The 24,751-nt window shown below is 35.1% G+C and overlaps 1 protein-coding gene across 1 annotated transcript in view; it reads left to right on the forward strand.

The window, feature by feature from the left end:
- LOC145668269 (COMM domain-containing protein 4) overlaps nt 1-18,544 on the forward strand; it is a 323,145-nt gene extending 304,601 nt beyond the window's left edge. The window contains exons 7-9 of the mRNA XM_081735972.1: nt 2,517-2,717; nt 11,566-11,742; nt 15,768-18,544. Of these exons, the coding sequence (XP_081592098.1) occupies nt 2,517-2,717; nt 11,566-11,742; nt 15,768-15,805 (416 nt within the window). The 3' untranslated portion in view covers nt 15,806-18,544. The remainder of the gene's footprint in view (nt 1-2,516; nt 2,718-11,565; nt 11,743-15,767) is intronic.
- The last annotated feature ends 6,207 nt before the right edge of the window (nt 18,545-24,751 follow it).

Here is a 24,751-nt window from a genome sequence, read left to right on the forward strand (position 1 = left end):
GGTTCCTGGCCTCCATATATTATTTTCGCCGTTGCAGGGAAGGTGGTTAATTTGTTTCTATAGGTATAAGGTTCTTGAATTGCAACTATATCTATATCGTTAGTTTTCACGTATCTTCGTAGTTCCATTGTACCTAGCTTCGATCGTTGCGAATTGTTCTGTGCAATTTTTATTGTTGTTAGTATACTATGCATATTTTGTGTAAACGTAAGCATCCATACCCGATCTGCTATAGTCTAAACATATTCTTCCGTGCGCATTGACCATTTGTTTGTAGACATTTTCAAGTTCCCAATGGATACTCCTTCTTTCATATATTTCATTAATCAAATCAATCAGTTCCCACCCATTTGCTGGTAGATCATAAGTTCTAAGTTCAATTCTATCTACTTCTTCCAGAACTGTATATGTGATTGTTCTTCCCTTATCATGTAGGTCTCTGATTACTTGACGAAATGCTACACTTAGTATATTTTTATCCTCCAGTTTTGCCAATCTGTATAGGTGGTTCATGTTTTCATATAGTTGTTTTGGCTCCCTAAGAATTGTGCCTAGCTCTTCTTTGCTGTCCGCGAGTGTAGTTGACGTTATTTTGTTATCCTGGATAGGTTCTTCCGTAACCGGAAATAGGTATTTATCTTTTATAGGAAATAGGTATTGACGGAGTGCTTCATCCTTCAGAAATACATTGATACCAAAATTATCTTCCTAGCTTAATTAGGAATTTAAAGCCTGACTATTGAGGTTTAAAGCCTTGACGCAGCATCTACGTCAATGGGCGTTTAAAGCTTTAAAACTTTGCTTCGCATATCAGTTGCTCCATTTTTTTTTCATCAAATCACAATACAAATGGGCGTTACTTTTCAAACCGAATTTCACCTTATTTTTATTCATTATAGTGCCAGTAACTTGTAAACACGAATGTTTCAGACAAACCATACAAATTGCAAGTAAAAGTGGGGTTCTCATTTGATATTTTACCATTCCTTCCCGCTTCACACACTGACGGAGGTCGGTCGGAAACATAATTTTCTAAGAAATAGATTTCCTTCTTTGCATTATGTCACTTTTACTTCAATCGTCTTTTTCTCTGTTGCATTATTCTCGAGCCATGGAATGATAAATACCCTCTGTGATTTCCTATACGAGTTTCATTCTGTTATTCATCTCAACCATTTTCATAATAGTGGTACTGAATGTTTTATCTGATACAGGCATCATGACTTGGTGGCCATTTTGAATACGGTGATCGATATGAAAATTCTTTTGCCACAACGCTTCTTAGTTTGTAAAGATCTATCGAACTAGGTATCACTCGCCCCATGTTTCTATTTAAAATTTTAAATTTGGGCCCTGAGCCCCCATGAAGGGTGGCTCTGAGGGGCACCACAACAACACCATCCAATGTGCCCCATGGCGTTTCCTATTTGAGTGTTTGGTTCATTTATGTTCAACCGTTTTCGAGATATTTCCGTCGAAAGATTAAAATAGGCCACCGTTTCTCTCTCCCTCTCTCATATATATATATATATATCTTTATAGAATACTGTATGTAACCAAAAATTAAAATTGATATCTCATTAACCATACTATGTATTGTAGTTGCGCTAGTGCCATAATGAAGAGCTTAATGAGGGCATATTTCAGCATTAGTTTCACTTCAGTGTTGCTGCTCTCGTGCAGCATTAGTTTTTGGCCAAAACCGGTTTTTGTAAAAACCGGAAACCGCTTTCTAGAAAAACCGAAACCCGAAAACCGACATTTCGATTTTTCTCCAAAAACCGGTTCGTTTTTCTCAAAAAAATCAGTTCCGGTTTTCTTCAAAACCGGTTCCGTTTTACCGAAACTGGCTTCGGAGAAAACTTTTGGAAAACACATAAAACTATTTCTGTGGAAACGGATTCAGTTTCCGGAGAACAACGAAACACTATTCTGGTCAGAACAAATTTTGGGGAAAACAACGAAACCGAATCCGGTGAAAACCGAACCGGTTTTGGAGGAAACCAATAACCGGTTTTAGAGAAAACCGGTTTTGGAGAATTTTCAAAAAACGGTTTCGGTTTTTCTAAAAAAACGAAAAACCGGTTTTTATCCCCACCACTAATTTTTACTTTTACAAAATAAATTAGTTTTCGTCCATTTTCTCGTAAACTACGCATGAGGGTTTAGACTCATGCATATCATTTTGTTCCTCTCGATATAATGTCTGGTATGCTTCGTCTTTGGACTTTTTTTTTTGTTAAGCACTAATAATATGGTAGAATTTTGGGTTCTAATATAAAATATTAGTTGTTAAATTATTTTCGTTACTTAAGTTTGTCAAGGATTATTACGTTACTAACCAGTAAGAGACAGTAATTACTTCGCGCCAGTTTTTTTTTTCAAAGAAACTACGATGCATAACATTCACAAACTAAGGTGTGAATGATATTGCTTTTGATTTTTAATTTTTATTGCCATTTATTTTTTCAAGTTGATTTAATACAAATCCTAAATTATTTTCAATTTGTTTTCAGAGTTAAGCGATATCAAGGCAAGTGTAGCAGCTCTAGCATTCATTTTCACCTCGTCAGCCCGCCATGGTGTTGATGAAGAAGCTGTGAGCAGTGAATTGCAGCAGCTAGGATTGCCAAGGGAACATAGCCAGGCGCTATGCAAAATCTACGCTGATCATTTTTCACAGCTTGTTGCCAATCTTAGAGAACAATCTCTTCGATGTAAGTATTACATATGCTATGCTAGTTCTTTACATGAAAACGTTTTGAATATAATGGATTACTATACCTAAGTGGCAAAGCACAAATTTGCAAGTTTGAACCTTGTTAGTACTGTGCGAGCTCTGTGCTAAACAAACACTATAAATTGTTTGCTTTCAATTAACCATTTCACATATTATTCTATCCTCATTTGTTTGCATTTATCTTAGTCACATTGAACATAAAAGGTATAGTTGAAAAATTAAACTACTATAGAAGGGTTTGCCAAGCGTACGCATGCTAGCAAGTTGAAGCTACAAGTATACTGAAACAGAAAATAAAGTTCGGATTTCACTGTGACAGTAGGTCATGTTCCACTGGAAGGTTGTTGTTTCAAGAGTATACACAGCAAAATCAGAAACTAAAGATTAATCACAAAATCTTCTTTTGTCATTTGTGTTATAGTAGGGCTAATTAGAATGCATAAAACTAAAAATTTTGATTAATTGCTTTGGATTACCATTCTTGAATTGTAAATACCAACTTGGAATTGAAATTTGTAATTTATCTGATGAATTACCGTACTTGAAATGATCACTTTTGAATTATGTACTATTAATTATTTATTCACCAAAGTATTTAGTTATGAAAAAAAACTCCAAACATGTTTTTATTCTGCCCGCTTGCATATAATCTTCCAATGTGTATTTCCAAAGCTTTTGCAATCATGGTTCATAAATGTTCAGATGATGTATCTTGACGTCACAAAGGTAAGTAAAGTGTTTTATGTTTGGGGCCTACATCTAAATTTCATTCTTAGGTATAGATGTACACTCATGTCCAAAATTATTGTCACATGTCTATAAATGTGTTGTTGTAGGAATATAATTTGATAACGAATTCGCCCGGTATTTCTTATAACGTTAGTATATGTATAATCGGCAGAGACATATACGTGGCAGAGACATGTATGTGGCAAATTTCATGTCAAAAGAGCAGTAAATAAGAACAATAAAACGAAAATAAAACTTTCTTATCCATTTAGCAATATTTTGGTTTACTCATTCTAATTTTCGTATTTATAATTTATTTCCTATGAAATTTACCACAAATTCACATTTCCCGATTATACACATAGTATCAGTATAAAGGTACCCTGCAAAATCATTATCAAATGTCATGATACAAGACTTACAAGAAGACAGCTATAGATAATGCGACAATCATTTTGGACATGAGTGTACGACATAACCAAATTAGTATCACGATTTGCATGATTCTTCTACAGGGTGGGCGGAAAGGAACTCCGTACCTTTAATGTTTTTTTTCTCTCCTAAAATATTGTAGGTATAAACTCATTTTTTTTTTTTTGCATACAGGTAGTGCAGCGTTTCCCAACCGGTGTGCCGCGAATGGGCCGCTGGTGTGCCGCGAGGAAATGAAAACAAAATTATTAATTATATAGGAACCTAATTGCAAGACAGGAATTATGTGTATTTAAATTTCACATTACTATGAACCTCTACAATGAAAAAATACTGTAATTGTAATATATTATTGTACATACATTACTACTACATAGATTGTATTTCGAAAACAGAATTTTATTAATATTTAAAATTGTGACGTATATTAACCATATTAATAAATTATAATTTTCACACTGTGTTACTTATCTGTTCATTTTTAATGTTGAAAAAAAGTATTAATTATCATTGTTATGACCATTATTGTTTCTTTATTGTTACAGATTATTTCGTAACTTCAAATTTTAAAATCTCATTCTATCCTTTCGACAAAGCAAACACTCATACAAATTACCGCAATTCTGTTTTAAAAGTACAAGAGATTTGTTTGTTGGTTCGTAATTTAGTGATCTTCCTTGTGAAAGGTTGGATACATTCTTCGAAAAAGAAAGTGTATTTTTTAAAAGACTGAGTTCTATATTTCATTGGAATTGTTTTCTATTTTTTAATTTGAATGAAAAGTAAGTATAATGATTTACGATGGAGGAAAACCAGTGATCGAGCTTTATTCTTTGTGACAAGGAGGTCAGTAATCAAAGAAAACAAATACGATGGTATTTTCTATTTACAAATAATAATAATAATAATAATAATAATAATAATAATAATAATAATAATAATAATAATAATAATAATAATACCTATGAGTGTGCCGCGAGAATTCAAGTTAGACCTGTAGTGTGCCGCAAGTTGAAAAAGATTGGGAAACGCTGATGTAGTGTATTATATACCATTGTCTGTATAAAACTTACAACCCAATGTGTGCACCAGTATCAGGTACGTTTGCTACGACCTTCCTCAAGACCTCAGCAATAAGGCCACTTATGATCTCATAGATCTTATTCTTAAGTTCGCCGAGAGTTTGTTTGCTGCGATATACTTCTTCCTTAGCCCACTCCCATAAAAAAAAAAAAAAAAAAAAAAAATTAAAAAATCTCATGAGGTGAGGTCTGGACTTCGCGTTGGACATCATGTGGGACCCCGACAATCTATCCAGCGACCCGCGAAACGTTCCTCAAGCCATTGTCTTACACGCAAGGTGTAATGAGCGGAAGCTCTATCTTGCTTAGTTAAATAACAGTTCATGAGACCCATACCATTCAGAAATTATAGGCCATACAAAATTTTATAATACTTCCAGGTATCTTTCAGCGTTCATATCATCTCTCAACAGATAGGTTATAATAATGCGGGAAGAAGTTAATCCACACCACACAGTCACTTTCGGCTTCCCCTGCATTTCTTCAACGGTCTCTTTCGTATCACCGTGTGTCTGGCTATTATGACGATTAACGAACGAACCCCCGTACATAAAACAGCTTCATTACTCCACACATATTTGTTTTTCAAACAGGTGTGGATGATCTTCATGCCTTGCGAGCATCATTACACAAAATTCAAGATGCCAATCGCAGTCATCTAGATACAACTTTGGACATAATGAGGCTACCATGGTCTGTAATGTAACTCTTTGTGGAGAACTGCACGCACAGAATGGTGTGTAATTCCGCTTTCTCTTGCAGCCGCCCTTGTTTATTTTGAAAGGGTTCGCTCGACCATCTCCCTCACTGTGTTTACCTTTTCACTAAATCTGAAGTCGAGAGCCTACCTGATCTTTTAATGTCCAGGACATTTCCGGTAGTCATTAATTTTCTGTGGCAATTTTTAATTGCTTTTGCATCTATAACAGCTTGCCTCTCATGTTGATCCCTTAACCACCATTGGACCTAAATTACAGACTGCCACACCTCAAATCTTGCTGCAATTTTCTCTCTCTCCTCAATACTTAAACGTCATAGCATCACTGTGGTTCACAGGATCTGAAAAAGTAGGAAAAAATGACATGCTTTAGTTCATAAAACAAGATAACTTTTATTATTATCTACGCATAACATAACTAAAAATTCACAATTCGAAATACAGAGTTACTTTCTGCCCACCCTATATGTCATGATGTTAGCCTAGCCCATTGTTACTACTATAATTACTACTAACCAAACTGTACCGAACTAAATGAAAATAACACAAAACGTTAATGGTTATAGACTTCTACCTTATTATTAATACTTTTTGGAACTTATCGCTCCGAAGATTAAGTCCTATTTTCCATAGCTACCATGTGAAAAAATTGATAGGTCATTTCCAAGTTAATCTCTTCATAAATTTTTGTCATCACAGGTTTTGTTGACATTCTGTTTCTGTTCACTAAGCTTTGATTACAATAAACACTTGTTCGATATGTGCATTACTGACTGGTATGGCGAGAATATACTGCATTATTTCGAACAAGTTTGGTGATTCGACTCGAAAAATGCACTTCGTAATTTGCAACAATTACTATTATTTCTCCTATGAAGTGTTAATACTACAAATTTCAAAACAGAAAATTCATTCTACAATGCATTTCCATCGAAACTAATTTTAAGCGTCGTCCACCTCTGTCAAACAGCTTTGGTGCTATGATACAGGTACAACAATGGTAAGAATTGAAATCCAGCCTCTATTACAATAGGTAGGAATAACTGTTGTAAATAATAACTAAGTTAGGGTGATCAAATTTAGGAAATACAAATCTTTACATATTGCAAACGCATAATTTGACAGCCTATGTAAGTATAATCATTGTTATATCGTTATTCATGAGAGCGATGAAGTTTCTAGCTTTTTAAAATACTCTATTTTAATTTTAGCTTATTCCTGTTTTAACTTTTAAATTATCTCGTAGTATTTAACAGGAACTAGAGTTAGTGGAGATCGATTGTCTCTTGAATTCATTTCCTTATGACTGAATTTCTTGTAGAAAGGTTGATCTTTCCTTCAAAATACTGTTGAACTCCTTGCAAGAAATTATTAATATATTATGTAACAACAAGTAAAAAAAACAGGACGTTTTAAAAAAACATGACATTTTGCTTCCCGTGTTCATTTTTCTTGGGACATGAACGATTTTCTCAAAAAGGGGATAATCCCCTAAATACGAGACGTCTGATTACCCTAAACCAAACAACATGTAACGCATAAATGGCATAGATAATTACAATGACAAAGATAATTATAATTAATTATAAGTAATTTAATATTTAAGCCCGTAGATTTAGTTCGTTGGCCTGTAGAGTGTATTTCAAATTCGGAAACTCTGGGCCAGCGCGGGACTTGGAAATTGCGGGGTCCAATTGGGAACAGTTTTGCGGAGCTTTAGGTTACTGCCAACTTTGGACCAATGTCTGAAGAATCATTAATATATATTAATAGTAACCCATGACAACAATTGGCTCAATTGAATAATATTAAATTTTGCCCCAAGCGAGCTCAAGTTTTGAGTGCATTTGCTCTATACAATATAAGGCAAAGGTAACTTGTAAGTTTGGAACGCTGGAGTGAATTAGGATCTAGTGGTCTACCACCACGATTTATTGCCCGCGGCTGGTCGGCCTATTTAATGGACCGGTTCTGTCAAAAGAGACACTGGCCCGTGTTTCCTCTATCTTGTACATGTATCCACTTGCACATAGTGCACCGTCAACATTTGTCCCCTAATCTTGACTCGCCTTAGCGATGTAACCCCTATTTTCTAAGGTAGTGGGATTCACCTATTGCGCGGCGAGACCGAAGTCCTGCCTACCAGTTACCTACTGGTGGCGGAGGACTGCTAGCGAGTCAGTCCTTCCATGTTCTGCAGGCATGGTGCCCGAGCTTTTCAAGGTAAGCACACCTCTCGCCAATGCTCGCCGTTACCCAGATTTCTTTGATAAGCTCCCATAAGCTACTGCATCCCACGGTATGACTACAGCCCGACAGAGTCCAACCCAATTCGGGAGCCCCAGGCATGTCTGAGGGGGCTTGTTCAATCCCGGTCCTGCGTAGCTCTACTCGTTCAACAGCTACCGCCTTCGCGCGTAGAGGTACCACGCACACGTCGAGAAGTACCACGCACACGGTACCACGTCAAGAGGTACCACGCACACGGGGACCCAAGAGCACGCACAAAATGCTCTTAGAGGGCATTATTTCCCGCATCCTCCCGGTAGGGTGTGGGAGCTCTCCTTATATCCTCCAGTTTGCTCCCATTACTCTTCTCCCTCACCGTGTTGAAGTACCACGTGGGCTTATCTCCCGGACTCAAGGACACGACCTGATAGCCTATTTCGGAGGATGGCCGAAGTCTCACCTCCGCCGATAGAGGCGGCAGTTTTCACTACCTGCCTCGACGAGACCGTAATGAGGTGGCACGTACTCTCTCGTAGGCATGAGTTACTCGCCCATTTCGGAGGATAGCCGAAGCATCATCTCCGCCGATAGGTTGACCTGATTTGCTAACTGGTGCCATGTGACAGTTTCGGTACCAGCAGTAGACTTGGCTTTTGGCTACAGGCCATAGAGGACTACGGGTTCGAGTTACTTTATTTCCTGTTGGTCCTATCTCTCCCCCTACCACGAGACCTGGAATGCTGTGCTGGCTCGGCCGTGGCAGGAGGGGGCCCTCCCTCTTTCTCAGCACGGGCTTGGGACCAGCCATGGCGGGGTTGGCTAGAGGGAATAATACCATATCTTGGATAGGAATAATGGAGGTAGACCCGTATTTATTACTGTATAGTACCCTCCACCATTTTGGATTCAGGTTCAAAATTCATAATAGGAAGGGGGTCTTGTGACATATCGTTTTTAAGTTCTTTTTCATAACAGACACATATCCCATGTTATTTGTAATTTATCTTTAAACTTTTAATAGTTATCACCGCCATAATATATGTTTAACTTACAACTGTCTTTCCAAATTTGCAAAGCGTGTTTGCCTAATATTATGTATTGTAAATACATTGAAAAGATGTGGTCACTTGAGACATCATTTAATATTATTCAGTTGAGCCAATTTTTGTCATGAGTAACTTTGGTCTGATATGGAACGATTTTAAGGAGTGAGACTAAAAAAATCTCGGAAGTCGAAAAATAAGGAGCACCTTTAATATACATGTATATAGCCTTCTCATTTGTGAGGTAAAATGGAATACAATCAAAATGTGTGCTGAAAAATTGCATGCTAGTTATCAGAGCAAAGAGATGTCAAGCTATATCTCTCTATTTAAAAGAAGTCCTGACTCACTGATCAACACTTAGACCTAGAGATTTGACATTTGGCCAGTACAATAAGTTCTGTAATGTAAGTTACTACTCCGGAAGGATTTTTGTAAATTCAACACGGAAGGGGGTAAATGGATTTGCAATTATTATAAAATGTCCTTATCATGCGCTTTTATCTGGAACCAAAAACTTATTAACTTTTAGTGAAATAATTTAAAGTTTTAAACAATTTATTTATTATAATATTATTTAGTGGTTGTATGGTATTCCGTTGTCAATGAAAATAGTATCATGTTTAAACGATTTTTTTAAATAGGCACAGACCTGCATTGTGCTGTAATTGTAATAACCATGTGTCTGTGTGTTTAACTTCTTAAGTGTTAAGTATGTTGTGTAGATTGATTGATGTATTATTTGAGAATATTAAATAATATAGCAGTGGAGTTGGTGTAAGAAAGTGATTATATAACTAAACTATAACCAGTCAGGGAATACCTCAATGTTTCAGCCAATAAATTAGAGACGTAAAATTTGGTATTTAGACTTTTCATTTAAAATAATTAAAGAATTTCGGCGTTGTTTGATATTCGACCCAGAAGAAAAGAAAAAGGAGTAGAAATTGAAAAGAGTAGGAGCTGCAATTGTTTTATTAAAATGTTCATATCTCGGAATCCTTTAAGTTGAGATTTGGTATTTAGTATTTTTATTTGTGAATAACTAAACAAGTGCTACAGTGTTTTTTCAAACTAGACTAGAAGGGAGGAAAGAAAAAAATAAAAAATGAAATTAAGTTTTACGTCACACGTTTAGGCCGCCTAGGCTAAGGGAGACGGTGATGATGAGAAATGAATGAAATAGTGGAATGAAGGAAACGGGAGAACCCCAAGAAAACCCACGCACACGGTGTTAGCCTACCAGGATGAAAAAGAGGGTGTTTTCTAAGATGCCCATATGATGTGTTCGAATTTTATGAAAGACATGAACTTCAGACGAATTCCGTATGAAAGACGCAGGAAAACTAACGCAAAATATTCTAACACGCAGTAATCTGTTTGGAGCATATGCTAGTTTTAGTATAAAATTGCATGCTTATAAGCCTACAAGAAAGAAACAAAAGTTTAAAATTTGTTGGTTAATATAATAACTGAAATTGATGTGATACAACGTATAGAGGGCGAAATCGATCGCACCTTAATTTAAGACTATGCTAAGTCTTTGGTTCGTGTGAATGAAATGTCAGTCCCAGGTGCGTCATTTTCAAAGATAAACGCACATGAACATGATTGCCTTAGTCAAAACAAAGTGCACCGGTCAACACCAATTTTGTTGTGCGTCAGTTTTTGGTCAAAAGAAGGGTCAGAGTCCTTAAAAACCCAATATTTGCCTGATTTGGCTCCAGCGAGCTTCGTGCTCTTCTCTAAGCTCAAATCTGTCCTTAAGTGGGAGCGTTTTGAGAATATTGCATTGACTCGTGCAAATGTGACGGCGGTGCTGAACAACAATTCAAAGAAGACTTTCCTAGGCCATTCCAGAGACCCTATAGTTGGTCCTCCGAGTGTATGGCACGGGAAGGGATGTATGTAGAAAATTAACATGGTAATACATTTTGCTGGTAATAGATTGTTAACTTCATTAACGTGTTTGTAAATACAGAAATTAACATGACGCGTTAGTCAGACTCTTAATACGACGTTAAAAACGATTCTGGATATGGCCCAGAACATCTTGTGGTATTTTATGACAATCACTGCTATTGACTATAAAACATAAAATACAGTGCTACATGTATACGTATATGCAACGTGTTTTAAACATACCTCACAAGCCAAGAGTAAATTACCCTATAGCGCAGGGTCTCCTTAGGTGCATGACCCGATTGGGAGCAATGGGTTAAATCGGCTTAAGTCCGGCTCTGCTAGATTTGATAACTCTACTTAAAAATGATGTATTATTAATATTCTTAAATGTTATCCCAAACTTATTTCATATATCGAATGAAAATTAAGTAGTTGAACTTCTTAGGCAGAATTTCTTTTTTGCCTATGAATTATTGGTTGCACCCTTTATGTTTCTGCATCCAAACCAAGATTTTCTATATACATAAATCATAGGGAGTAAAATGGACACAATGTTAAATACACATCTTGATATTCTAAGGTAACTGGATGACTTCAAAGAAACAGTTGTGTCAGTTTCGAACCTAATACCCTAGATAATCAACTGTCCCAATGGAATAATCAAAAAGTAATATTCTTTTTTTGCAGTATCAAGATTAGAAGATATCCAGTGGCGTGTGGATTTTGTTCTTGGTTCGAGCTTACTCTCTGAAGTAATGGAACCTGAAGTACAGCTTCGATTCCGGATATGGGATCTTATCGCAGCAACACATAAAGTACATCAGTTTTCCGTAACACCTGCTCAATTCAGGATTCTTCTTTCAGGTACTTATTATTTACTTTTAACTTAACGAATGATAAACCGTTTAATGATCATGAATGCTATTAAAGAAGAGATGAACATTTTGTGATAGTGAATGACACTTACATTACATGATCAAAATATTGGTGATAAAGTAATACTAATATTACTAATATTAGTAATACTAATTAATAATACTAATTTGAGAACATTTTATTCCATTTTGTTACCAGTTTAAGGCTTCTTTCCAAAATTAGATTACTTTCCAAAATTAGAACTTTTTTATTATTACAGCCAACTCAATTACCCACTTTGCTGACGGTCTTTATTTCTTCAATTGTTCTTCACTAACGACGATGTTTCACTTCGACATCTTTTTTTTAAAAAAGAAACTTCAATCAGAAACAAAGAAGAGGTGTTTTAAAAAAGAAAACAGCGGCAATTGAACGGCTTTTTTTGTTCTTGTTTGTTTTTGTTATTATGAGAATGTAAACCAACAGACTTGTAAGTACGGAAAACTACTGTTTATTAAGTCGCTTTACTGCTGAAATTTAGTTTTGAAGTTTGTTAATTGTGTGTAAGACCCCTATTGTGATTTTTTAAATGTTTAAAATCATTTTCCTGTTGATTTGTGTTCTTTTTCGGCCATTTTGCAGATTATCGGCATAATTTGCTTATCTGCAGTTGCCGCACCATCCAGCTCCGCGTATAATCAGGATGATGATGATTATTATTACTATTATTATTATTATTATTATTATTATTATTATTATTATTATTATTATTATTATTATTATTATTATTATTATTATTATTATTCACTTACAATAAATTTCATGCAAGCACATAGTTTTTTTTTTTTTTTGTGGGAAGAAGATACAGAGAAACTAGCGGAGCTGCAGTGCTTTTGGAACATAGTATATCAATTTAACATTGAAAATTTAGGTAGCTAAGAATTTTTTGTTCATTCTGCTGTTTTGCTTTATATAGGAAAAGTTAGAATAACGCTGTTAATTGATTCAATAAAAGTCCGCGCTATGCAAAACCGTGTTGTTCGATTTCTGTTTACAATGAGAAGTTTAAATTTTCGTTTATCACAAAATGAAATAAATGAAACAAATTTAAAAATGACGTAAAGTTTTTATTTTTATAAACCAAATAATATAGAAAATTCTTAAACACATAAAAAATTGTAGAAAATAATACGCACGTATTTTTTTTCAATTGTAAATGAAAAATGAAATATTTCGTTTTTACATGCCACAGTTATATCCTGTAGGATAAAGGAAACTGTCGATTGATGACAGTGAATGATTATGAAAGGATTTGATGGAATGAAAGTGTTGGATAATATGGGTGAATCCCAGAAAACTCCATAAACACGGACTCACTATGTCCACCATAAATTCACATGACCCGAGATCAAACCGTAAACTTCCTTCTCAGTGAGCACCCTACCACTGAAATGCCGTGCCCCTATTCTTCAATTGTAATTAATAACGTCATATCACAAGCCAATCAATACTCGACCACACTTATATTGTATTTCTATCTATTTCTGCATACGTGCTGTTTGCTGCTTTCTTTTGGTATTTTTTGTAAGAAATTGACCAACTCATTGCTAATTTGTAGGAAAATCAGTATAGTCTAGGAGAGTCAGGGAAATACGGTAAAATTTCTACAATAGGAAAATTTCCAAAGACGATTCCTGTTGAAAATTTGAAAAATATAGAAAGTGGTTGTTTTGTGAGAAAACCCGTTTTTCTTGGAGATCGCAGTTGCTGAATGTAGAGATTTCAAATACCTAGACCAATAGCTCCCGTTCCACATATTAGATGCTGTAGGAAAATCGTTACGAAACTTTACGATTCGACATGAGAAATCAGACTTTCTAAAGTGTTTGAATCCAAGATCATAGAGTTTAGAAAATTCTGGAAAGTTTCATTATTAGCAAAAATGTGTACATTGGCTGCAGCGAGATATTTATAAGACGTACAGACGTACAGATCAAGGAACAACAGAAAGTGAAATGTTTACTTAATTGTCGCTGCATTTGAATTTACATGATTTCATTACTTCAGGAGAAATGTCTTTTGAAGTATGAAATTTAAAGGTCTGTCTTCATTACGGGTCGTAACTACAGAGTTGTATGCTCTTAGCAAACTTGTACAGTGGGCCTCTATTCTGGTTTCTGTAACTGTCAATTGACAGTCTTACCTTTATACCCCACTTATTAGAAATGCACGACTCTAATTTATATACAAAATATATACCATTTATTTCCTGGTTAATGTTAATATAAATGTAGTATTGTGTACATTTTGTACACCTTGAAATTCCTTCCTTCTTGCTTTTTCATCAGCAAATTTCTTATCATTTCTTCGAAGTCCATCTTCCTAACCAAGGACTGCTCGATGCAGAGAATTCTTTTAATCTTCCTTGACTCACGGTGCTTCTCAGATAGTTTTTTTTATTATTATTATTTTAAGATTGGAAACTGAACGCTCCGCACTCGCAGTTGTGAGAGAGTGATCAGAAACAATATCGAAGTTGTACAAACTTCCAGAAATCTGGATGAAACCAGGGATGTAAGCAGAGGATGGATCATGGGAGTCCGGACCCTCCCAAAATCCCGACTTTTCTGTACATTTAATCTAATGATTAGATGAATTTACAAATTTTAATGTAAGTTATCGTCATATTCAATTTGGGCCCCTGAAGAGCTTCCGATCCCTCCCGAAATGAATTCCTGCGTGTGCGTGCCTGGATAAAGCGAAGTGATTTTTCGCTATAAACGAAGTTATTTCACTTATCGTTTTTATTTTTAGAGATCTCATTACTAAGTGGCAACCACAGAGTTAAAATTTCTCGCGAAAATGTTGAAGTACTGTATGTTTCTGCGATCTTATCAGCTTGATGTAGAAGATTAATGTCACTTAACGTTTTCAGTTATTTAGGTTCCAACACAGTAAAGTTTGATATGACTTTACTCAAACTGTTGAAACGATAGTGTACTTGACTTACTGTAACATCTAGCACCCGAGAAAACACATTTACGCAAAATAAACTTTCTGAATCCTTTCATCATTTGTCTTGAGAAATATCGTCGTAATGGTGTCGCACTTTCCTATGTCGAATATAAAGAAATTCAAGCTGAATAGCCTAGCTATTTGCTATTATGTTTGCTTCCTTCTTCAGTTCTTCAAATTTATTTCGTCAAATTTCAGCTCTTTTAAAAAACCTTTCTCAAAGTTGTATTGCTTTTGATAAGACCATGTTTTATGATTGAAGTGCGTTGAACACAACATTGATTACAATATTTTGCTTTGGAAATCTATGAAGTAAGCAACGTCATAATTTTTAATATAGTTTTCCGATGCTACCTTAATTTTTTCGTTTGGCTTTGAACTCAATAAAATTACGTTAGAAAGAGACTTTTGAATGTCTTTAAATCTCATTTTTAAGGCAAGAACTGCGTCATACTTTACTGCCTATCTTGTAGAATTAACTTCCTTCAGAGTTAGATTTAAGTCATTTGTGCTAGAAAAAAAAAAAACCTGCTGAGTATATTTCACTGCTTGATTTTGAGCCCCCCCCCCCAAAAAAAACGGTTATTTTATTAAAACATTACCTATATACAGAACTGAAATCGTCCGTGTTCGTCACGGTAAGAACTTAAGATTTAAGAATGACATGCATTATAATGTCTATAAATGTGACTACCATTCATATACGTTCTTTAATGTTAAGAAAACTTTCTAGAAAAACAAATAAGTAAACAAATATACCAGGTTACGGGCGGGCTCCTTCATCTTGTGGGCCCTTGATTCAAGCACCATGCTTTCTGTTGTCTTCGTTAATATGCGTGTTCTGTGTTATTCAGTTACAGCCCATTTTACTCAAGGAAGAGGGGGGAAATGGATTGCTATATATATATGCTTGCAGTTAAATAGGTACATTTTGTAAAATTAAAATATGGTAAATCAAACAAACTCAAAATAGCAATGCATGATTTAAAATCAGCTAATAATTAATTTTTTTCTTTCAGATTTAAAACGCGCGAAAAGTATGATGGAAAACTTGTAATTTCAAATTGGAGACATTGTTACAGAGACTCAATGTAAAAATATATCAGAAAGTCGTGACATATTTTTCATAATTGAGGACTTTCATGTGCATTTACTAAGTGGTTATATATTTAGAAACCATACAGTCTAGAAGTGAATATTTAGTGCAGTTCTAAAGTGCTGTTATATAAATTGTATATATTTATAAATGATATATAATTGCTTTCTTTCCATTTTCTATTGTATTTTGATATACATAAATTGTATGTGTATTTTTCACTTTTCTGTTACTTGTTGGAAATCAGGAAGTTATTTTTTTCTGTAATACTGTATTGTTTCTATTGTTTTAACAAATATACAAAAGTAACTTGAGATAGTATTTGATTTTAGAGAAGTGTTGTATGCAGAAGTTTATAGTTGTTTGGAAAGTGTTCTATATATTTGACCCATACTCAACACGTTGGAGTAGGCGGATAATCTGCAATAATGGTTGAATAGTTCGTGGGAGTAATTGTGGTCTTGACTGGTGTTTTGGTGAAGTAGTACTATATATACCATTCTTTTTATGCAGTATTTAGGAGAGATGTAAACCTTTTATTTTCTATATGTTATTACTTTTAAGATAAGGTGTTGTTTCTGAATAATAAGATCCAATATATTTCAATCAAAAATCTTCTTGTACGCCTTATATTAGGAGAACTACATATAGTGTAACCAAACCCAAACTATCACTTAACACAGTTGGATGTGCTTATTCCATGAAAAATACGAAAACTCGATCTAGGGGCCGTTCAAAAATTTTGTAGCTCCCTGATCCAAAAACATTATTGGCGAAGATCCCAATCTTTTGATCCATTTTTTGATCATTCCGAAAATTCTTATTGTCATTGTTGTTGTTCTTCTGTATTTATTGTCTGATCTCTGGTTATCAAGTTTGATTATGTTAGTGTCACTATGGGCCATCCATTGTGAATTATAGAACAACAATTTGTGAAAAATTATATGATCTTATCTAATGTCCAGAGTATTGTGGGCGTTCAACAAGTATTAGGTGATGATATTGAGGAAGCAACTTTTAAACTATTTATTGTGGCCTTGTAGCCGAAACTGTAATACATATATATACTCTTAAATATATTTACTGCTTTGAGTAAGCAAGTATAAAAAATACAAGACAAGAAAACTTCAATTACTAGTAAGAATTGCATTGAGCTGGAGAATAGTTCATATCAATCAAACGAAAATATTCTAACCTCCAAGTCAAGTGAAATAAATTGGTATGGAGCCAGACACTCAGCTTTGTTTATCTTTCTTATGTTAAATACTGAAGATCTACGTAAAAATAAAGTGTTGATGAATGTCAGTAGAAAACCTTTTCTCGCGGAAATTCTTGGTATTATTAATTTCAAAACAATCTGGAGAAACTTTAAAGATTTTTTTTATTCAGGACAAGACACTTTCTTGATATATTAAAACAATAGAATTAAGCAAGCCAAAATGTTAGTTGGCGAAACTGTAACACGTATGTAGTTTTTTATGTGAATATATTGTTTTGCTCAGCAAATAGTTTGTTTGTGCTGAAGAATCAGTAAAAGGCATTGAATGTGACATTTCTATTGATGAGTTACTTCAGAATATACAACGCGATGTACCTGCTATTATTGCACGCTGGATATGTAAAACTGCATCGAACTAGAAAAAACATCAGCTAATACAAGTATTATAACATTCAATTCTCAAATTCTCCCGGGTGAAATTAAATTATATTATCATAAATTACCCATGGAAGTGTATGTAGCAGCTATCAACAATGCATCGGTGGTTGCTGGCGCTTTGGACATACAATCCGCACATGGAAAGTTGCCAACAAAATATGTAATAAATGTGGTAAGAACTATATATCTACTTATAATCAAACGTTTTTGTGTATTCATTGTAGATAAGATGCCAAAACGGACTAGATCCATTGTCCAGAAAGAGATAGTACGTCACAACGAAGACTTCAGACTTTGCACGTCATGACAAACAATAACCTGTGTTAATGAAACAAAATTATGATAGACAACTCAAACGGCATTACACAATAAGTAATGAGTTTATCACACAGTAATCTGTAAATAATAAATAAATCGAACAATAGTGCAGGTCATAGCAGACGAGTGATAAACCAAAATGAACAAGTCTTCACCGAGTAAAATAAGAAGGGAGTTAGCCGTAAACTCTCCACAATACTTACAGTATGGTCGTGCTAACACTACTAACAATTCTTGTCGTACTTACAAAACTTTCTTTTCAATTAATGCATTGCCATTCTCTATTCAATCAAGAAGATCATAAGATTTGAGCATTAAATTTTTACAGAAATTGTTCAATTTACCAAGCTGTAAAGTAACTTTAGAAAAAAAAAACTAATTATATAGGAGATAATCACTATAAAGAAAGTTCAAAAGCAAATTCTAGAAATACAACATATCATCAAAACAATACTAATGTCACACAGCACAGAATACTCAGAACATTTTAAGTTGAGCCATACATTAAATTAGTAACCTGCTAAATATCTGATTAAGTAATCATCAAGATAGCAATATAAATTTAAAGGTAAGATAATAAATTTAAAGGTAATTATTCAATAGAATATTCAAAGCATATACAGGAAAATGCTCTTCATTATTTAATTTGATTGTTTTCAACCTCATAATTACACTTCAGAAGACATGTAGCAAATTTAAATTACAATAAAGCTTACAAAATACAATATTCTTACTCAATTCCTGACACATTTCCTAATCAACATTATTACATGATTTATTTTATAATCAAATCAATGCGTTTTGTTCTTGATAATTTTAATGCGCAATCGAAATTACGGGATAGCTATAAAAGTAATGAAGCAAGAAAACATCTGTTGGGTAGTGGCCATTTGTATCTAAATAATGGATCTAATGGTAGCTGCCCAGATCTAACATTGATTAAAGGTATATTTCCCTGTTAATCTAGAATGTATTTCATAATCCACCTGAGATTGATCATTATTCCATTATTTTAGATACATTTATAAAGGAGGAATCCATGTTTTGCTGCTAGGGTATATTTAAGTTTTATTCCAAACTTCCAAATATTTCTTAATATAGTTAATTCTTTAATTGTACTTGAATAACTTACCTAATATACAAATCTACATTATTTGGTTGTATTTTATTCAACAAACAGAATCATAATTTTCCCGACAAGACTAATAATTAATGTCAAGGATAAAGAACCAATGACGAACACGGATCAATGAATAACGCTAAATAGTTTACGCAGAGCAAAGTGTAATAGAAATGTATGAAGAATATATATTAAAGCAACTCCTTAGCATAGCTTCTAAGTCTTTCAACATATTTCTTCCATTGTGGTACAAGTTCCAAATACCCTTTTTGTATAAGTTTTGGCTTTTGAAAATATCATCTGCGCACGACCTATTTGACTTCGTCATGGGAATTAAAATATCGATCGGCCAAGAATTAAAATTTATTGAACCTAAAAGATGATAATCTGAAGGTACCTAATCAGAACTATACGGCGCGTGCTTGAGACCTAGTACGCTAACTTCTCATTGATCACAAACAGAAATAGCAACGTGAGGGCGCTGCCATGAAGAAGTTCTGCATTTCCAGCATTAATATTAGGAAAATCCTCTTCATGTAATTGCTTTTCCCCAACTTCATATAATTGCTCTCCAGAAGACATGAAGCAAACCTAAATTACTAATAAAACTTGTAAATGACAGTATATATGAACAACTTAGGGAGGATGGCTAGGATTTGTCACGAAGCGCACGACACAACTTTTCCAATGTCATTTCATACGATTCAGCATGTGTAAGTGACCCCTCATACCTACAGTAGAACCCCTCATACCTACAGTAGAATACAGTCACGTCTGTTCGCAGATTGTCACCTTCAATTTTTTTGAAGGGAAATCGGTATGTTTCCTTTCCATGAGTGTACGCTTTGTTTCAGGTATGTAATGATATACCAGGACTCGTCATTTGTAACAATACTTTCTAGAAAGTGTCTTCAGCGCATTGTTCCAGGTGGGCCATGTATGTCACCATTCGTTGGACATCTAGTGACGGTCACGTTCCACATGTGAAGCTCTTTGCCACCTAGAGAACACTCCATGAAATTTTTGTTATCACCATATCATATACTGTACTGTGCGAAATGCTGAACATGTCCAGTAACGTTCAGAGATGGATACACCTCTTCAATGATCGAGACATTTTGTTTTTTTAATGCTCTTACTGCTTGCCCGGCACGTGGCAATTCCGCAATGTTCATACGGCCCTCTTCAAGGAATTAGTAAGATCTGAAGATGTTACGGTTCAAGCAGCCTTACCCATAGACGGACCTCATTTCTCTGTGTATTTCACTCGGGTTTTAACGACAAAAGGTGTATCAAAAAGGCCAATCTTTGCTCAGAAGTTCACACTTCTCGTTAGAGATTCACCTGATCGAACATCTGGAGACTACATACGAACTTCATTATAGTTTTCTTTCGATCTTTACCATCCAGACCGGTGCATTATTATGTGAAAAAATCGTTGCTTATTAATCCATATTCGTATATAGATTAAACACCTACAAACAGGTATGGTGGTATCATGAATGACAGAAGTACTTCGACCTAAGATATTCTTTCCATAAAAAAAAAAAAAAAAAGATTCTAAATTATTGGAAGCAGAACGCTCTTACTCGACAAGCTATAAATTCTATCAAATGAAATTTTGGGCACATTTTGCAATAATCTCTCTCATCAATCACTGAGATAAGTTATTTGTAAGTTCTTTAGAAATTAGATAGAAATAATTATGAATTCGACATTAATATCGAACATTTTTTATTATTAAAGTCACATCTTCCACTCCCCCTAGGAGTGCTAGGGGGTCTTAGCCCCACTGGGAGCTGAACTTGGACTTCAAGGACATCGGAACTGTAACCAATTAACTTAGGGATCCGAAAACAGTACTTTTACCCAATCATCATACCAGTAACAACGCCTGAGTGTGGAGGTGTGGTTTTGTAAACTGCCCTAGGCGTTGATCACGACCCAACCACTCTCTTAATAGTTTATAATAAAAAATCTAGAAGTGACAATTTATGCAGGAAGCTTTCAATTATTCTTTACACTCAGAAAACTGCACGCGCCTCCGGACTTCGATTCTTAGTGGCCGGTGTCAACTCATGTGTGTGGACTTATTCACTTTACCGATTTCCCGAAGCTGCCGAATGACAATGGTACGCGGATGATGCATGCCATCTTGTCTGCAATTACACGAATATTTTCTCCAAGGTCCGTTCCAGAGTGTTCCGGAGGAGCTTGCCAGAACATACTATTGGTTGGTAGCCACGGGGTTTATTTTTGAATGTTGTGTCACTGGGTGTATCGTGTGTTCGTTCTTCACTCTTCAACCAAATGCAATGTTGTTTTTAGCAGCAGAAAATAAAGGAAAGGTGAACAAGCTCGAGTAACGTATTGCACGTCACTGCGCGAAAAAGTGACCGAAATAGTTGTTTGTAGGCTAAGCAGAAGAGTGGCCGCTTACCTGGACAGCCCGGTAGCCAGCCCAAAAATTTAGGGGGGGCGGCTGAAGTTAGGGGGGCCCGATCCAACAATATTATAGTTCATCACCATATTATAGTTCATTTGCAAGCCTACCGTGAACATTTTAGAGGGGGCCAGCAAAAATTATGGGGAGGGCCGGCCCCCCTAGACCCCCCTGGATACGGGCCTGTACCTGGACCCGTGCGAATGTTAGACCAATCAATTAATGCAAACAGAATTCAAGAATGACAAACCAATAGAGATATAAGCAAACAGTAACTTATAACCTTTTATTGAATTATAGTGCAATATGGGATTTAAAAGACGACATGGATTACTCGGAACATGAAAGTAAGAAAAGCATTAACAACAACATTGCTTGAAGCAGAAAGTTGCAAGAGCGAGTGAACTTTGAAGTGTGAGTATTCTATCTGGAGGGAATTCTTTTTCGCGCAGAGGAAGTGTGTATAATCGCGAGTACTACGATCGTAAAGTCCAAGTAAGTGTGTGTGTATACAATCGTGAGTAGCTACAATAACAAACACATGCTCCAACACATGGTGAAATAGTAATATTAAAACACGTGAGTAGTGTGGTAACAACAGTTGTTAACGAAATCCATGATGCGAGGAAGCAGATGGCTAAACCAAAACAATAACAAGGTAGGTGTTATTTACATAGTACTTTATTTGACATTTCAGTGCATAAATTACGTCAAGTGCCGAGCCAGTGGTCCTGACTAAAAAGTGCTTAAATTTTGGGTGAGGTCCTAGAGACAAACGGAGAGCGCTTTCTGGCTCCTTTTCTGGAGGAGAGGGAGGAATTTCAATCAAATCTGGAGTTCTTAGTCCATTGTAAGAACATAATTTTAAACAGCGGGACCAGCATTTTTGGCGCCAGTTATTTTAGTGCAATTTCTTTAGGCGGAATGACGCTCTGAATCGTAGGCAACCAACATTGCTCCTGAGTTAACTTGGTTGTATATCTTCTACAAAAGACTATTTTATATGTATTTTAACAATGGATAGTACGGATTATTAAAGAAAACGTAAGGTAGGCCGTACATGGGCGAGGTTCCCCTTCCTAGGTGATAATAGATACAAAAATTGAATAAACATGAATCAACACCAATTTATTCGAATAATTCCTATACAAAATGGATGAAGAACAACGTAAAATACCAAATTTAAGATTGCAAGGAAACCAAACAAGAATGAACATTACGGATAAATCAACATAGGAAGGAGGAAGATTTCGTGCACGATATGACAAAAGCCGAAGAGAATTCCCCAATAATAAAGGCAGGAAGAAGAAAAAGAGAGGGTGCCTGTATTCTAACAAAGGAACACAACCACAAGGAAGACAGATACTATATATCCTTTCTAATGAGACACGATGATGAGGAGACAAAAGATAAAGATGAATAGAATAAAAATATGAAGAATTACGAAAGGAGTATAAACCCACTCTTAAATTTTGAAGAAATAGCTGTAAAAAAAAGACTGAATCAACCTTGTCAATTAGTTACACGTAACATTAATAGCAAACTGATTGGCTAAATTATAAAACAGTCACAACACGGTGACTCATTGCTGGAGCGCTTACCTGTGGCGCGTGGAGCCCCTGGTTTGATACCCGGCCAAGTAAGTTTGTGGTGGGCAATACCGTGTCCGTGGGTTTTCTTGAGGTATTCCGGTTTCCTCCCACTTTCTCATTCCACCAATTCCATAGTTCACTTGCCTTAATCATCGTCTTCCTTAGCTTAAAGGGCATAAAATGTGGGACGTTAAACTGAATTATTTCATTTTCGTTTTGAAACAATCGAAATTAGAAGGACTAAGTAGTCACTTAAAGGTGGAAAATACAAAAAAAAAAAAAAAAACAGATGAGAATAAACACTGAAATAAGGGATTGAAAAACTGAAGCGACAGAAAAGAAACAAATATAGAAGATCCTTATATGCAACCGTCATGGGAAGGGAACAGGTTTCAAAAAACAACAAAAACAACGCAAATAACAAAAAATACAAAAAAGAAACCTACAATCTTTACGATGACAATAGGAAATGAAAAAAAATCGCTACAGAAAAGGTAAATTTTGCTAAATCAGTAAATGTTGCCAAAGAAAATATCAAAATAATAGCGACGAAAGAAATAAAAAAAAAAAAACATTAATAGTTGAGACAACCTCAAATGCAGATACAGATAAAATAACGAACACCAGCAACTTACATAAGACTGTCAGGATCGATAAACGGAAAAAGAGGTAGCCGTTATTGATAATCTATGATGTTCCAGCGGACTTTAAGAGCCAAGAGTTAGTGAAGACACTCATCGAACACAACTTTGAGGAAGACATAGAGAAAGCAAAAGAGGAAATAAAACCATGTTTCGGAACGGGGACCACGAACAAGAACAAATGCCACCTCGTGACTGAAACGAACGCAAGCATAAGAAGAAAACCTAATTCAAGAAGGAAAAATATAGCTCATTATGAGGTCCACGAAATCGAGAATTTCGTTAATATCCCAAGGTGCCTTTTTGGCTTAAGATTATTTGCATGTTGCCAAACACTGCAAGGAAGAGGAAAATGTCTGTTCACAATGCGGAAAGAAATATCATTAACGTACATGTAAGGAAAAGAAAAGGCCAAGATATGCATACCATGTAACAAAAGAATAAGAAATGTGAAGCTAAAACAGAAAAGGACTGCGCGAGCTATAAAATATTCTATGAGCGTATCATCGCAAGAATAGATTTGTGATAGATAAATACCCAGAAAGATTCATTAATAAAGAAGGAATAGAAACAAAAGCAAAAAGGAAAATCCAATCCAATAGAATAAGGGATAGAATTTGGTCTGAAAATAGAAGCGAAAATTTCTCGAAAGAAAATTTTGAAAACTGGCTCGAAGAAAGAACTCCAGTAAGCAGTTCGTAAAAGGATTTATAATAGAATAGAGATCTATTGATTTAGAAGATACAAACAAATACCTAATGTATCTAATCAATCCTGATTTGACATTTCCAAGAGGTTTTGCGGAGAGCGTAGTTAAAACTCATGAAGATTTCAATTGAAATAAAGTGAACTACATAGATATAAAAGTTTTTAAAAAGTATATTACTCATAAATTTTCCTTCATGCATATAATATTAAACAAAGAATCTGTACTAAACAACCTGGAAATGGTCCTAAAATTTATCCTGACTGTGCAGATAAGCAAGTAAAAATGAGGAAAGAAATGATAGTCCCAGCACTCACTATGACGCTATGGGAAAGAAAGCTGCTAGAAGTAATTCAAAGAATATTCCAAGTAACAAAAGAAACTCATTAAAGTGAAGATAAAAGAATAACCATTAAAGTGAAAATAATGG

This window comes from Thermobia domestica, chromosome 13 (genome assembly GCF_964235325.1).
Source record: "Thermobia domestica chromosome 13, izTheDome1.hap1.1, whole genome shotgun sequence".
Taxonomy (NCBI): domain Eukaryota; kingdom Metazoa; phylum Arthropoda; class Insecta; order Zygentoma; family Lepismatidae; genus Thermobia; species Thermobia domestica.